The 17572-nt window shown below is 37.2% G+C and overlaps 1 protein-coding gene across 10 annotated transcripts in view; it reads left to right on the forward strand.

The window, feature by feature from the left end:
- The window catches only part of prkcab (protein kinase C, alpha, b), a 624299-nt gene that overhangs the window by 232258 nt on the left and 374469 nt on the right, over positions 1-17572 (forward strand). For 7 of the 10 annotated variants that reach the window (XR_015481359.1, XR_015481356.1, XR_015481355.1 and 4 more), the window contains exons 6-7: positions 10167-10323; positions 12263-12397. Coding sequence is in view for 4 of the 10 variants with exons in the window: in XM_087245281.1 (XP_087101407.1) it covers positions 10167-10323; positions 12263-12397 (292 nt within the window). In the remaining 6 variants the exon portion in view is untranslated. Of the gene's footprint in view, positions 1-9284; positions 9616-10166; positions 10324-12262; positions 12398-17572 lie in introns of those variants that run through there. The other 3 variants (XM_087245283.1, XM_087245282.1, XR_015481358.1) reach the window with 3 other exon arrangements.

Below are 17572 nucleotides of genomic sequence, written 5' to 3' on the forward strand. Positions count from 1 at the left end.
CATTGCCCCAGTGAAAGTTCAGTGTCTTCATATTTGATCGATTTATCTGCTTTTATCATCTTTCATCTATCCGTTTCATCTATCCATTTCTATCATTCATTTCTATGATCGCATACCCCAAGAGCCCCCTTTGGCATTTCTCAAGAGGTTTAAACACAATTGCATAAACTGATGCTGTTGCTTTAGATGCGAGACTATTGATAAAATATCTCGTGTTTTCAGAAGGGAATCGTTCCTGTTTGCCCATTTCATGTTCTGTGGAAACATTTGTAGGAAAGGTTGAAGCTCAGTTTGTAACTCAGCTCTCCAGTGGGTTAAAACACAACAAAACAGCATACCACAAACAAAACCAATATATAGTAGCAGAACAGACTGAGGGACTGCAATGCAAACAACAAGAGAGACAAATAAATCATTCATTCATTTTCTTTTTGGCTTAGTCCCTTTATTCATCAGGGGTCACTACAGTGGAATGAACTGCCAACTTATCCATCATATGTTTTACACAGAGGATGGCCTTCCAGTTGCAACCCAGTTCTAGGAAACACCCATACACTTTTACATTCACACTTATACACACTATTCAGTTTATTCAATTCACCTATAGATTGTCTTTGGACTGTGGGGGAAACCGGAGCACCCGGAGAAAACACATGCCAACACGGGTAAAACATGCAAACTTAAAGCGGTTAATTTGGCTGTCCTGCTAAGATTATTTTATAATATTAATAAAATTGTGAGTTTTCTGAAAAAAAAAGAGCCATATTCCAATATGTCCTGAGCCATCCCTGCTAATACATCTCTGGTCTCTTTTAAATGTGCCTAAAGTTCCTTCATGATTTAATTTCATAAATAAGCCATCCTTCCTGAGAAACACCTTTATCATTTATTAATAAACAGGAGCATGAAGGCTATGCTCAATCAACACCATTTGCTTTTCATTTAAAAGTCATAGAGCTTTCATGTTCGGTTTGTGTCACTGTTTCATTCGGCTTCTGCTGTGGTTGTGAAAGCACTCCGTAGGCCTCAACTTCTGGAGTCTGTTTGTCTTTATTGAGGGTTTTATTATGTAACCTCCGCCGCTGGCTTCAGCTTAGTGTGTTGGTGGTCTTTATCAGCACTTCCCTCATGGAGCTCATTCGTAACGCAGGGCTCATGTGTTGTTGTAAGTCCTACTGCGGGTCTTGCCTGAGGTGCATCAGTCTCTCAGGATTCTGAAGACTGTGGAAACTGCCCACAAGTCCACACCGAGAATGGAAATGTCTTAGTTATTATTGAAAGCGATGACTGTGGGTGATATTATTTATTTTTTTGCTTCCAGTTGGGATTTACTCACTTTTAGTGTGGTTTTATGCGACTCGTTTTGTTCTCACTGCCATTAGATCAGGCCTGTCCTGTGACCTGCTGCTGGTTCATGGTTCATAATGCCAGACCTGCTGGTCATGTGGTGCATGAGTCACACATATTGTGTGTTTTACCAAACGAAAAGATGAACTTGTGCATGTACTGCAAAAAAAAAAAAAAATTCCGTATATTTGATGTCTGTTTATATTCACCAGTTAGACCATACCTGCCAACACTCCCATTTTTCCCGGGAGTCTCCTCTATTTCAGACCCAACTCCCACCTACCTCCCATTTTGTTATTTCTCCCGGAAAACTCCTCCCGCCATCCCCCATCCTAAGCTTTTTGGTACAGTCTGTCGGCAACCTTGATATTGTATCCGATTGCATCGGCCATCAAAGCCTGGTCCATAGTCCAGAGTTTCTAACATCGCATTTCAGTTACTAACCCAGTTCTCAACTGTGTTATGTTTTTTTTAACTAGATATTTAAAAAAAAATGGGTCACACTTTATTTTGATGGTCTGTTTGTTGAATTTAAGCTACATTGCATCTACATGCCAACTAATTAAATTATAAGTAGACTGTTAGGTTGTAATTAGGGTTGAAGTTAGGCTTAGTGTCAGTTGACATGTACTTGCAAAGTTTCATAGTCAGTTGAAGGAGCAGTATCAGCAGATATTAAGCAGACAGTCTTCTAATACTCAAATAGACCATCAAAATAAAGTGTTACCAAAAAATGCAAAGCAAACTAATAGTACCGCAGATATCCAATAGTTTCAGAGTCTTTGAAAATGCTGGGGAAAAATGATTTGTGTTGTTTTTATTTTACTGCACTGATTGTGATCTCTAAATTTACTGTTTGATTAGATTGATACACAAGCTGGATTTACTGGTCAGATGTGCTAGTAGCATACCGAGGACAACTGCTGGTTAGAAGAGGGTAATGGCAGAAGAAAACCATAAACTAAAAATAAGCAGATTGGTATTGTTTGTGAATCCCGGGGAATGGCAGAGTTCGGATCCACATGCAGGTTTATTCAGGATGCCAGGCAAGCAATGGTCAATACGGGTGCAAACCGATGTATAAAGACTCGTGGTTGGCAAAAAGACAAACTAGACTAGGGTCAAAACACGAGAAAAACAAGACAAGGAAAACGCGTTGTAATGTCACTTTGCGTAAACAAGACTCGGCGATGGGAGCGAGTGTATGTGCTGCTTAAATAGTGTGTGTAATCAGTCTTTGACAATCCTCCAATGGCGCGAGTGTAATCAGTCAGAATGAGGAAGCATATGTGTGTGTGAGCGGTGTGCATGTATGAAAATGTAGTCCATGAATGGCGGATTTGTAGTCCATAGTGATTGTGCATGCAAACCAGCGATCTACGGAGTTACGATCGCTGGTGATCGTGACAGTTTCAACCCAGGCTCATTCTAAAAACGTTTCTGGAGACTGCGAAATACGTCCCGGGAGGTACGTATGGCTGCATTTCATTTTTTTAAGCGAACGCTACGGTTCCCTTTCGTGCTTGCCGGCTGATCGCTTACCTCCGTGTGGAGGGCTTTCCCGCTGCAGTCAGTTTGTCCGGTCAGCTCATCGTGTGCGTCAGCGGACTTCAGATGCAGAGAGGAGGAGTTGACAAAGGCGTCCGGGTTCGAGTCCGGGGAAGAGCGGTTCCAGAAACCAGGTAAAGCGAACGAGTTCATAACAGGGTGAGAACGCGGTGAAAACTGAAAAACAGATGAGGGTTTTTCTTTTTCTAGACGGCTTTTCTAAATTGTTGCTCGGGTTTAGGGAAGTGAGCGGGCGGGCGGGTCAATCGGTAAAACTGGTTGGGTTCAGGGAAGGAGGAGGGTGGGTCAGCCGATTGGCCGGTCGCGCAGTCAATCATTCGGTCAGTCAGACAGCGGCCTCTGGTGGGTTGATGCAACAACAGCGCGGGCACGAACGGCACTCGCGAGAGACGTTTGAGACACGAAAAAGCGCGCACTGCGCACGTACCTCCCGGGACGAATTTCACAGTCTCCAGAAACGTCCGCTGGACTATGATTTCAGAATGAGCCTCGGTTGGACAGTTTGCTGGCGTGGACACAAATATATTTAGCATTATAAACTTACAGTAATGTGAATGGTGTGGATGACCTTTAAAAATACATCCTGATGGCAATGGTTCTGTTATTGTAACATTTTGCCTAAAACAAGAAAAAAATACCTGCAAATGGGTTGACAAATTTTCTTGCTTTCGCTTTGAAATAAGATTATTTTACTTACCCCATTGGCCAATTATTTTGCTTATTTTAAGAAAAAACTCACTTAATTTCTGTGAATATGTTTTTATTTTTAAAAAAAATGCTTCTTGATTTTATAATTTTTAGGTATTTGGACTGGAAACAAGACAAAAACTAGGTACGAAAAGCATTTTTTGCAGTGACACTGGCAATCTTTTGTCCTGTGGACAATAGCTGAAATATTAAACTTTTGCAGATTGACAAATCCATTGCCATGAAGACAGAGCCTAAAATTTACAAGAGTACTGTAATTTATCAGTGACAATCACACTGTAAAAACTGTAAAATAAATAAATAAATAAAAAACTGTGAACTGAACAGTGTTTGCTTTAATAATACCATGCGCTGATTTCAAACCTGTGTAAATAGATATAATGGAAAATACCCTAGTGTGATTGAAGCTCAAAGACCAATATGACATCAAACATCTGGAATGTTCTTCAATGCGAAGGATCTAATGCATGTAGGCTCAGATAGCTGCGTGTGTAATTGAGTGTTTTGATGGAGAGATTCATGGCTGTTATTGCATGCGAGTTTGTTTATTCTGGGCAGAAGTCAGACGGAGGGATCTTGGCTGACCCTTGGTGTTTTGTGGATAAACAATGGGAAGAAACAAGCTCATTTGACTGCATTATCAGATTACCCAGCATGCCGAGCACTGGACATTTGGCCGTTATGTAAGAGCGCATCTGAATTTCTCAGGCTATTCGTGCGATTTGAACATCCATGGAAAACCATCGTGTAAAAATAGCCTTTGAAGATTACATTTCAGGAATGAGTGAGTGAGATCTGCTTCGCTGAAGTGTACTGTATGATGACGTAACATGGCCTATGCCATAAAACATTGATTGTGATGTATAATGGACACAGTCATAACATAGCAATGAATTATGATGTTTTTTTGTAAATCTTTAAAAGTTTTAACAGCTGAAGATTGAAATAAATGCAACTGAAGTCATAATTATTAGCCTAACAAAATAGATAGCTTAAAGGAGCTAATAACTTTGACCTTAAAATGGTGTTTAAAAAATTAAAAACTGCTTTTATTCTAGCTGAAATAAAACAAATAAGACTTTCTCCAGAAGAAAAAATATTATCAGACATATTGTGAAAATTTCCTTGCTCTGTTAAACATCATTTGTGAAATATTTAAAAAAGAAAAAAAAAATTCAAAGGGGGATAATAATTCTGACTTCAGCTGTATAGCATGTAAACATTCCTGAGCTGATGCAAAATATCAACTGTGGCCTTTGACATTACTGAAGAGATTTTGTTAATATTGACTAGATAAATGACAATATTAGGAAAGAAAGATGTAAAACAATTCTTGCTCTTTTATTTTTTTAGTTGAATTTAGACTCGAACCAGCAACCTTCTTGTTGTGAGTGCTAACCACTGAGCCATCGTGTCGCTCTAATACCAAGTCAAGTAATTAAATTGCTTTTCAAGCAAAGTAATTAGAAAAGAAATTAAAATGCAATTTAAATAATGTAATTAGTTATCAGTTTAATTTTAATGTAATCAGTGTTCAACACTGATGAATATATTGGCTGCTTATTGGTAAAGTACCTGTTCTTGTTACATTACTTCCCTAATCCTATCTTTGCCATTAAATTTTAATAAGCAGCAAATTAGGAGTTTATTGATGCAAAAGTCATAGCTAATTGTTTGATATTAGTGAGAGTTAAGGTTATCTTCTGAAAACTTCCTCCCAAAATGAAAGCAGTAAATGTCATGTGACAGATCAGTAATTTCCCCTCAGATCAAATGACAAGTGAACAATTAACTCTTCCTCTTTATTACTAGTTGAGCACTTCTAGTGCTGAACTTAAATGAACCTAATGTATGAGGACAGAATCAATACAATTTAATATTCTGTTTAATGTAAATGTAATTTCTACATTAAGTAACTAATGTGAAGGATTGGAATTTAGTAAGGAAATGTTACTGATAATTCAATGTATCGCATATTAACAAAAGCATGAATCCTTTTTTATTTATGTCTTAATTGCAGTTTAAATGTCAGTATTTAGCTGTAAAACTGTCAAATGAGATTTAATTTAAAAATAGGGATTTAAGTTGATTTCAGCATATACAGTTTGGTCCATAAATATTTAGACATAAGCCTCTTTCACACAGTGATACCGGTAAATATCTGGAAAATTTCCGGAACGACTTTACCGGTATATTCAAAAAAGCGCTGTTCACACAGGCGAGGACGTTACGGAAAATTTCCAGAAAAGAGCATTTACACATCCATTTCAAAATAGCGGTAAATTCTGACATCATTCACCACAAATGAGCTTTAAACGGCTGCGCTTGTGTTTGTAAACATTTGACTAAATTACAAACTCTGTGGATGATTAATATTGTGAACAACTTTCGCAGGATCACTTTCTCATGTCGAGATGTTCATAATTTGTGCATGTGCAGGCGCTCACAGGCTGTTTCACAGGCACACGCAAAGCTCGAAGGTAAACAAACAACGACTTATCATAAGCATCTCATCGATGATTATTTACACAGTTGGCATTAAGAAGAACATATAAACATGATCTGACTATCTTCTAGCAGCTAAATGTGTCTGGAAAAATATTTAAAGGCTTTTATTCTCACAAACCGCGCGGACGTGAATGCGTCTGACTGTTGTGACTGGCTAAAGCAGACGTCTCACGTCAGCACGTTCTAGACGTGCACGCGCTTATTACGACAATCTTCCTTCTGCATTCACACAGCGCAGCATTCCGGCAAATTGCCGGTAATGTTACAACTTCTCTTTCCGGAAAATAGCCAGAACGAATTTACCGGTATTTTCAAAAAGGACCTGTTCACACATACAACCTTTGCCGGCAATTTTCCGGAAAGGTCTGTATGTGTGAAAGGGGCTATAGACACAATTCTAACAGTTTTGGGTCTATACACCAACACAGTCGATTGAAAACGATCAAGATGTGCTTTAACTGCAGACTGTCAGCTTTAATTTGAGAGTATTTACATCCAAATCAGGTGAACGATGTAGGAATTACAACAGTTTGCATACATAGTTATATGTTTTTCTTTTTTGCCTGTTGCTACAGTATGGGGGTGATTTTACACTGTAAAAATGCTATCATTTTTAACATTTTGGTTGCCAAGAGGTCTGTAAATTTACAAGCGCACTGTAAATTAATAATTACAATTGTATTGTAACAATACAACATGATTGTAGTTATCCATTTACAAAGCGTTTGCAAATTTACAGTCTTACTGGCAGCCAAAATTGCCAGTAAGTTGCTGTGAATTTTACAGTATTTTTTTACAGTTTAATATTGTGATGTTTTGTCAAACATTTTTAATTATTAACACACATTACATTTTATCTCTAAAAATGCGTTTTGTGTGTTTTGAGACATTTTGTCTTAAAAATATGAACTTTTTGAAATATTAAGTGTCCAATTATATGTATTTTGGTGAGGAGTTTGTGGAGTCTGTGTGGAGTTTGCATGTTCTCCTTGCCTTCGCGTTGGTTACCTCCGGGTGCTCTGGTTTCCCCCACCGTCCAAAGACATGCGGTACAGGTGAATTGGGTAGGCTAAATTGTCCGTAGTGTATGAGTGTATGTGTAAATGTTTGTGTGGATGTTTCCCAGAGATGGGTTGCGGCTGGAAGGGCATCCGCTGCGTAAAAACTTGCTGGATAAGTTGGCGGTTCATTCCGCTGTGGCGACCCCGGATTAAAAAAGGGACTAAGTCGACAAGAAAATGAATGATTGAATGTATATGTATTTTCAATCCAAGCTCATTCTGGAAACGTAGCCCCGCGGACGTTTCTGGAGGCCGCGATTTACGTGGCCAGAGGTACGTAAAGGCCGCGTTTGTTTTTTTTTTCGAGCGAACGCTGCGGGGCGGTGTGGCGCCGCTCCGCCCCTCCTCTTCGCGCTCGCCGGCCGACGGCTTGCCTCCGAGTGGAGGGCTTTCCCGACGCAATCAGTTTGTCCGCCTAGCTCACAGCGTTGCGTCGGCGGAGCGGAGGCCCCGGAGGAGGAGGACGAGCCGGAGCCGGCCGCGGTGGACGCTGACCGGGATCGAGTCCGGGGAACGGCGGGTTCCGGAAATCAGGTAAGACGAAAAACGGAATCCGGAAAATAAGGGCGAGAACGCGGCGGGATCCGAAAACGCGGTCGAAATCGAAGACGGGGGCTTTAGCTTTTTTTTGGGGTTTTTTTTTCGATCCGGCGCGAACGCACCGCGATCCCGGATCTGCGAAAACAAAAAAACGCTCGAATACGTACCTCCCGGGACGTAAAACGCGGTCCGCAGAAACGTCCGCTGGGCTACGTTTCCACAATGAGCCCGGGTTGTGTATTTTTGACTGTCTCCGCTTTCTGAATCATGGATTCAGGTTCAAATATTTAATTATTAGGTAATTAAGTGTCATTTTCATCTTTTTTGTTTGCTGAGTTAAATAGGTGGTTCATTCCACTGTGGTGACCCCTGATGAATAAAGGGACTAATCCAAAGAAAATTGAACAAACGAACGAACAAACGAATGAATGAATGAATGAATGAATGAATGAATGAATGAATGAATGAATGAATGAATGAATGAATGAGTTAATTAAGCATTTAAATGGAACGTCAATTTTTTGTATTATTTGTAACTTTAGTATTTAAAAAAAAATACTTTTTGTGTCTGTCCCTACATTCTGGTCAACTTTTACATTGATTATAAAAACTAAGATCAATCCATTAAACACTAATAGAAAAAGCGTGTGACTTGCTCCAAGTAATGTCACTTCCTCTGGCGGGAAACCATCAATTCCTCTAGCATTGAGCCATGCCATTATTCCTCTCTCATTATTATATGCAACATGTTTAGGTAGTAGTAAATTACTTGTCAGCCCTGTTATAGTGATATTTCAGTGAATTACTCATGTATTTTTAAAAACAATAATATGACTAAAATGCCAACAATTGTGTTTTAGACATGCCATGTTGAATTTGGTTTGAGTTTGAACATCAATTGGTAACACAACCAAATGTCCATTATCATATGAAAGCATTTTGCATCCTTTTACTTTAATATTGAGTTTAAATTTTGGCTATAACTCTAGTTTAAATAAAAAATTATGGAAAATAAGTCACTTACCTTTTTGGTGGTTGCTATGGCTTTGTCAGATGTGTTGGGACAACATGAAAGACTTAAGTAACTAATCAGTTTAACAAATTTAAATGGATTGAACGTTAACTACATACCCAAACAATCTCAAGAATTGTTTCAGCTCATTATAAATTAGTTTGAACAAACATCAACCATCATTTCTTTAAATGCATGTTGTAGTTGTTTTGTCTGTCAGAAAACTGAAGTGTTTAGTAAACTAAACTCTCCTCAACATGCCACATGATTTGAAGAATCACAGCAAACAGTGGGATTGGACACTTGTGATATACTGTATGTTAAATCTTTACACTGACTGTACCATATGCTGTAAGGACAATAACAATTTAATTAATTTTAAAAGTTAGCCATGCTGTTTTCATAATCAGTGTTATTATTACAGTATTTTCTCTTAATAACTTTTTGGTATAAATGTATTTTCCAAAGGACTATTATAATTTCTGTGTTTAGAGAAGGGAAATTGATGTGGAAAGATCTGAATTCTCCTGAAGAGCGTCAGAAGAGCGGGAAAAACACGCGGATAGATGTCGTATCTAAGCAACAGCCACAGAAGAAACCTTGATTCTTGTTGACGGCTCTTTGTCAGTGACCGAGTGTAGGCGACGCGGAGAGTCAAGTTAATGGCACTATTACTATCACTGCCAGACTTCTGCGACGAGTTTTCTGTCCGTTATTGCTTCTAAGAAGATTCGAGCAATGTTTCCCCACATTCAGAAGTGAAGAAAGTCTGCTATGCTTATTAACGTGTTCCTGTGATAGAGACACGTCTCCCTCTTGTGGTCATTAATTCTAGTACATGTCGGAAGGTTTTGGACAAAGCAAGGCCAGGTATTATAGCCTACACAGGGATTTTTTAAGCAGAGATATTGGTAAAGAACACAACAAACGATTACTTGAAATATGAACTCTATAGAGGAGTGTTTACAATATGGCGTATACTACAGTGATGTTTATAACATGGTATTAAGACAGCATAAGGCCACATGGTTAGAACATCATGCTAAACAATGCTTTAAGAAATGTGACATTTGCCTGTAATTCTCTCTAAGGGTAATGCGTACACAGTCTGAGGTTGTGAATGGGATTCATTTGTTAGATTTCCTTCTCTAGATTTGTTGTATTTTCCAAAGTTAGCACTAAAATCGCAATTATTTTACCGCAGCAAAATTTTGGTAAATTAAAATGGGAATTTGTTTGTACACATCTGAAGAATGTTTATTTCATTTAATGAATAGTCAGGTGCATATTTTCAGTACTATTGCATGAACTGCATTAATGATTCTTAATCTCTTTGAATTAAATCAAGATGTTTTCTCTCGCTTGCTTTACAGAGTGCTTTCGTTTATGTTTTGATTCTTTTTCTTCTTCTCATTCATCAGTGGGTGAGGCTAGAAATCTGATTCCCATGGACCCCAATGGCCTTTCAGATCCGTATGTGAAGCTCAAACTCATCCCAGACCCCAAGAACGAGACCAAACAGAAGACCCGCACCATCCGCTCCTCGCTCAACCCCACCTGGAACGAGTCCTTCATCTTGTGAGTCTGAGCTAAACACACATACACACATACTTGTTTGATTTATGAGGACCCTCCATAAGTTTAATGTATTTTATACTGTAAAAAAAAAAAAAAAAAAAAAAACACTTATTATGTGACATTACTCTACCCGTTCCCCTAAAACCAATCATCACAACACTGTTAATGAGTTTTGCAAATTGCACAGTATTTAACTGTATTTTGCACTGTATTTTACTGTAGGGTAGTTATGCAGTGTTACTGTACTGTATGCTTTTGTAGGCAGAACAGTTTTGAATAGATATATGCATTATGTAATTTTGACTCATTTGGTTACCAGGTGTCCATTTGGAGTTTCCAGATGGCTTTTTAGAAAGGACGCCTATACTTTTTTTAAAATAAAAACTTACAGAAGCTACATTTTGGGGAGTATCGTCATGAAATTTTAATCAAAACATAGTCAGACATTAAGCTTTATCTTTCAGGTGACTCCATGCCATTATTATGATAGTCATTATTATTTTTCTTCTAATGAATTTCATTGACAAAAATCACAATTCACTTTCACCTATATTTTACTCCGTTTCTTTACTACTTTAAGTTATTTACACTCTAAAAAATAACTCAAGAGGTCTGTTACCACTACATAGTTTAATACATTATTGTAACTTAAAAATTCTAAAATGCTGATTAGATTAAAACTTTTAAATTGCCAGAATAATTTTATTAAGTTTTCATAACAGGAAAATATTGAAAATTACATCAATTTAAAAATTCGGCTAATTTAAAAGTAAACAAAAATGTCAATTACTTTTAAACAATATTTAACTTGTAGCAACCCAAAGAAATTGGGTTGATAACTCCATTTTTCCACACTAATGGAGTTGTTTTGTATTTTTCCACACACTGATGTTTTTTGCTGTTTTTTTATACTGATAATATGGAACACTACATGTTTTTGTTTTGTAAAACAATAAAAACCTGTTTTATAAAAAAAAATACTGAAAAACAAAAATGCTGTTGTTAAATGTATTTCATACAAGCATGAACAGTAAATTTGCTAAAAAAAAATTAAACAATTACAGCTACTTAATTTATTTGAGGTTCTAAACTTAAAAACATGCAATTACGCACAAAACACTTGATTTGTTTTCGATTTTAATTAAAAAAACTATTTGAAACAACTTATTTTTTTTAAATTCTCAACTTAAAAAATGCAGTTTATGCTAAGTATAAATGCCTCTGATTGAAGAGGAAAAGATTTGGCTAACATAATAAAGTTTGTTGTCTGAACCTCATTTTGTCAGATGTTGTCGTAACTTGAATATATTAATGCAAACTGTTGCGTTAATTTTGTTTTGTTTTGTCTAAACAATATTTTTTAGAGTGTAGAGCCTTGGATTTTAAACTAGCCAATGTCTAGTTTCAAACAAAACCAGACTTGTGAACACAGACCACAGAGTTTAAGAGCTACAGACATTTATATTTGGGTAAGTCGTTTTCTGGAAAATGCTCAAAAATGAGGCGCAGGTTATAAGATTAAAGCTGCATTGTAAAAATGACTGTATACTTTAGAGTAAAGTTATACAATACTGTTAATACATACAAATCAAACGTGCTGTATATGTAAATACAGTATTTTTGCTGTGATTGATTTACAGTACGTTACTGGCGAACTGCTGCCCGACAGTTTCTGTAGATTCTACAGGAAATTGTAGAAACCTGTGGCAAAACCATTGTCAAAAGACACTGTTAGTATGATTTTAAGTGTTGTGAATTACAAGAACCCAAGGCATGTCCTTGTAAACCACCTTACTAAACTACAACTAGGTAATACCAATGTCATTATAAAAGTTTGTTTCTTCGCAAACCACAAAAGCATGTACACACACATGCACATGCATGCAAACACACTTTGAATGCACTGTGAATTGATTTTGTCATGTGAATATGTGTGCAGTAAGTTAAAGGCGTCAGATAAGGAGCGGCGTCTGTCAGTGGAGGTGTGGGATTGGGACAGAACCACCCGAAATGACTTCATGGGCTCCATGTCCTTCGGTGTGTCTGAGCTGATCAAAGCTCCTGTGTCTGGGTGGTGAGTCAAACACACACACTGACACTACATACACAAATGACTGTATTTCCAACATCCCTTTCACTATAGACCTTTTTCTTGGAACGCAAAATTACCCATTATGCTTTGCGTGTATGCGCAAGGAGAATGCAAAGAACTTCCGGTCGGCAGCTGATGCGTGTAAACGGTCACATTTGGACAGCTTTGAAACGCTAGTTTTAATCTATTTTACCTGCTTTTATCCTCTTTGAACTAATACTGTTGTCCATCAGCACCATCTCCTGGACTGATCATTTAAAGAAATGCGATCTAATAGGATGGAAAACAGCTGCTGTGAGGCATTTTCCCCTCGTTGTCAGACGGCATCTTCTGCAGTTTAAATGAAGCCTCGTCATCGCTAAAGTCAACATTTTCTCTTTATTTCAAATATATAACCAGCCCAAACAAATGTAATTCACCAAAATGTTTGACACAAACACGTAGCCTGTACTGTGCCACTGACACACTGATTTAATAACTGTGACAAAGTGCAAATATAGGCTAGTGTCATTTCGAAATGAAAGAAAAACACAAACCGTGGTAAAAACAACACATGAAATAAAACACAAACGGCTCGCGATTAGAATGAACAGCAAATCAGCCAGCAGAGGATCAATAACAGACTTTTATTGGTCATTTTTGTAAATTGCACGACTTTCATACCTGTAAAGTTTCATGCCAGTACTCTGGTTTGCTCTCTCTCTCTCTCTCTCTCTCTCTCTCTCTCTGTGTGTGTGTGTTAAAGAGCCGCTGAGCTAACAGCTGACAGGCCGGGAACGCACACACACACTGTATTTCTGACAGCAGACACGTGAACTAGGAGAACGTTTTTCTCGTATTTTTGACGCGCTTGAACCACATGTGACAGATTATAACGGCTTTTACAGACACATTTCTAAGTTGTGTGTCACAAAAACACTCTGTTATCCATTAAAAAAGTCATTGAAACCCATGTTTGGAGCGCAAATTACCAGTTGTACACGGCTGTAAACGAAAGTTTTTAGCATTCTACCGGAAGACGCTGGTCACTATGGCACCCTCCATGCAGCAGCCATGAAAAAGGTCTATGAAAACTGTTTTTTTTTTTTTTTTTGCCGAACCAATTATCATGATAATATAATATGTAATTACATAATATTATAATATATACTATACTGTGGCCAATAGCAATGTGAATCTATTATGTTTTCACTGTGTTTTGAAACTATATTTTATTGCACTGAACTTATTTCTCATGAAAAAAGAAGACAAAATAGACTCTGAAACGGAAAACTCACAAAGCACACAATAAATGAGTGTTTGAAAGGTAGAAACTGTAGCAGATAGGCACACAGACATACACAGATGTCACGCCTGGGCTCTCTCAGAAAGGCAAAGAATCGCTGGAGTTATCAACCACATAGATTTATTTACACACACTAACTTGGAAGACATAGGAAACACAGGAGTGACATGGGGTGTAGACAGAACACAACGTAGAATATCAGGACCAAGGACTGAACAACACACTTGAGTATAAATACACATGACTAAATGGAACTAATGACAAACAGGGGTGAGACACAGGTGGAACTAATGAACATTACAAAACAGCGGGAAACAACGGAGCACATGGAACAACATAGATGACAGAAAGAAAGATGTTTTATTTATATATATATATATATATATATATATATATATATATATATATATATATATATATATATATATATATATATATATATATATATATATATATATATATTTTATTTTATTTTTTTACATATTTGTTACATATTTATATATATTTTTTTATTTTTAAGAAACAATTAATTCCAATCAGGCGACATGGTGTGTTCAGTGGTTAGCACTGTTGCCTAACAGCAAGGTCACTGGTTTGAGTCCCAGCTGGGTCAGTTGGCATTTCTGTGTGAAGTTTGCATGTTCTCCCCATTGGCGGTTCATTCCACTGTGGCAACCTCTAATAAATAAAGGGACTAAGCCGAAGGAAAATGAATGAATGAATAATTCCAAACATTTTGTAAACTTTACACCATACAGTGTATAAAAGGATAAATCCCCTTCATCACAACACAGAAAATAATATAAATCTACATTACCATAATATAAATCATTCATTAACTTATATATTATATAGTATTATTATATATTATATATCAACTTACTGTATATGTCAACATAATTCTTAAAATCAAAATCAAGACATTGCATACGGTTTAAATAAACACCAGATCTGTTCTTCATTCATTATTCCTGCTCATGTTCATAGTACTGTTTTGCTAGACCATTCCAAAAGTGAATCACTTGCCATTTTATCTCTGGCCTTTAACTCTTTCCTGCTTCTAAAGTAAATACATCATGGGTAAACTTTTCACCAGACTTTAAGAAACAATTGACTCAACAAGGTAAAAAGTCTCACACAATACTGAAACAGATTCTCTAAGGCCACAAAACACACACTTTTATCATAAATGCTTGAATTAATCACAGAAATAAAAGCATCAACTGACAAAGCTCTATATAAAATTCTCCATTGCAGATCTCCAGAGATAGAGAGACACATACACATTTACTGTACACACACACTTGTACAGCTATCTTTATGAGCTCTTATCACAGACGTAACCGTACTGTATATTCTATCCTCTTCCCCCAATCCTAGCCCTAAACTCAACCCTCGCAGGAACTAATCTGCATTTTACATTTTCAAAGTACTCCACTTTTCGTGATTTGTGAGCTGATTTCCTCCTGATGACCAAAATGCCCCTACTAGGTCAAAATTAACTGGTATTGCTATACTTGAAAGGACATTTGGTCCCCACAACAATAGGAAAACACACACAGACACACACACAGACACACAGACACACACACACACACACACACACACACACACACACACACACACACACACACACACACACACACACACACACACACACACAAAGACCAGAGCCATTGCCTCAGCTTAATGATGTCATGTTTATGGCAACAGGAAGTTCAGTGTCTGTTACTAAAGCCATAAAACAACAGATGACTGTGTTCTGGCAGTCCTTCAGTCTACAGTCAAGCATTTTAATGCATATTACTTTGGCTTATGTTGTCCAGGGTTTTTTTATGGTGTCAAATATCAGTAAAAACCTTAGTAAATTGCGCTGCTTGATTTATTTTTTAAATGCTTTACTCAAATACATTTTTGTATCAACAAAGTAATGCACAAGTAACAAGGTCCACGTCTTTTCAGCACTAATATTTCAATACAAATGTTTTCATTGAAAGTTGCTTAATTAAAATATCAATTTAATCGTAATCATCGATGAAAAATATCAAATACATTTATTTTGAAAGCAAAATTTTACTAGTAAAAATGCGTGGAAAGCCATTGCCTTAAAACTTTACACAATATGAAACTAAACAAAGTTGTGTCTAAGCTTTACTTTATTTTACTTTACTGCACTTTACATAATTTTGACATCCTTAAAGACGTCTAAAAGACATAGTTTGGGCATAACTTTGCTTTATGGGATGTTAGGGCTGTTTAGTTTCACATTGAACTTAGTTGATTAGTTTAATGAAACAAATTTCACTGCAGCTTTCTTGTCTAGTCAACTGCAGTGCATCCGGAAAGTATTTATAGCGCTTCACTTTTCCACGTTTTTTTTTATGTTACTGCCTTATTCCAAAATGGATTAAACTAGTTAATTCCTCAAAATTCTACACACAATACCCCATAATCACAATGTGAAAAAGATTTTTTGAAATTGTTGGAAATTTATTAATAATAAAAAAAATCTGAAAAATCACATGTACATCAGTATTCACAGCCAGTATTCAGAGCTCAGGTAAATTCTGTTTCCTCTGATCATTCTTAAGATGTTTCCGCAGCTTAATTGGAGTTCACCTGTGGTATATTCAGTTGATTGGACATGATGAAAGCACAAACCAAGCATGAAGAACAAGGAATTGTCTTGAGCCACAAGGCTGGGAAAGGTAACAGAAAAACTTCTGCTGCTCCGCAAGTTCCAATGAGCACTGTGGCCTCCATCTTCCATAAGTGGAAGTTGTTTGGAACCACCAGGACACTTCATAGAGCTGGCTGGCCATCTAAGCTGAGTGATCGGGGGGCGGGGGGTGGGGGGGGGGCATAAGAAATAAAGTTTTCTGGTCTGATGAGACTAAAATTGAACTATTGGAGTGAATGCCAGGCATTACATTTGGAGAAAACCAGGCACCGCTCATCACCAGGCTAATACCATCGCTACAGTGAAGCATGGTGGTGGCAGCATCATGCTGTGGGGATGTTTTTCAGCAGCAGGAACTGTAAGACTAGCCAGGATTGAGGGGAAAATGAATGCAGCAATGTACAGAGACATCCTGAATGAAAACTTGCTTCAGAGTGCTCTTGGGGCGACGGTTCATCTTCCAGCAGGACAATAAACCAAAGCACACTGCTAAAATATCAATGGAGTGGGTTCACAGCAATTCTGTGAATGTTCTTGAGTGGCCCAGCCAGAGCCCAGACCTAAATCCTATTGAACATCTCTGGAAACATCTGAAAATGGCTGTACACAGTCGCTTCCCATACAATCTGATAGAACTTGAGAGGTACTGCAAAGAGGAATGGGCAAAAATTCCCTCAGACAGGTGTGCCAAGCTTGTGGCATCATATCCAAAAAGAATTGAGGCTTTAATTGCTGCCAAAGGCGCATCAACAAAGTATTGAGCAAAGGCTGTGAATACTGATGAACATGTGATTTTTTCAGATTTTTTATTATGAATAAATTTGCAACAATTAAAAAAAAAACTTTTTTCACATTGTCATTATGGGGTATTGTGTGTAGAATTTTGAGGAAATAAATTAATTTAATCCATTTTTGAAATAAGGCTGTAACATAAAAAAAATTGTGGAAAAAGTGAAGCACTATGAATATTTTCCAGATGCACTGTATCAAAATAAAGAACAACGCCTCTTTGTTTAAATAACAACAACAACAACAAAACATTTTATCATATCTTTATGTGTTAATGTTTTATTACCTTTTGAATGCAGTAGATTGCATAAAAACGAAACATTTTTTACAAAAAAGTTTTTTTTTTTAAAGTAGTGCATTTTTAAGGCATATAGTATATACTACACACAGACACACAGGTCAA

Source organism: Danio rerio, chromosome 3, assembly GCF_052040795.2.
Source record: "Danio rerio strain M-AB ecotype USA chromosome 3, GRCz13ab, whole genome shotgun sequence".
Lineage (NCBI taxonomy): Eukaryota > Metazoa > Chordata > Actinopteri > Cypriniformes > Danionidae > Danio > Danio rerio.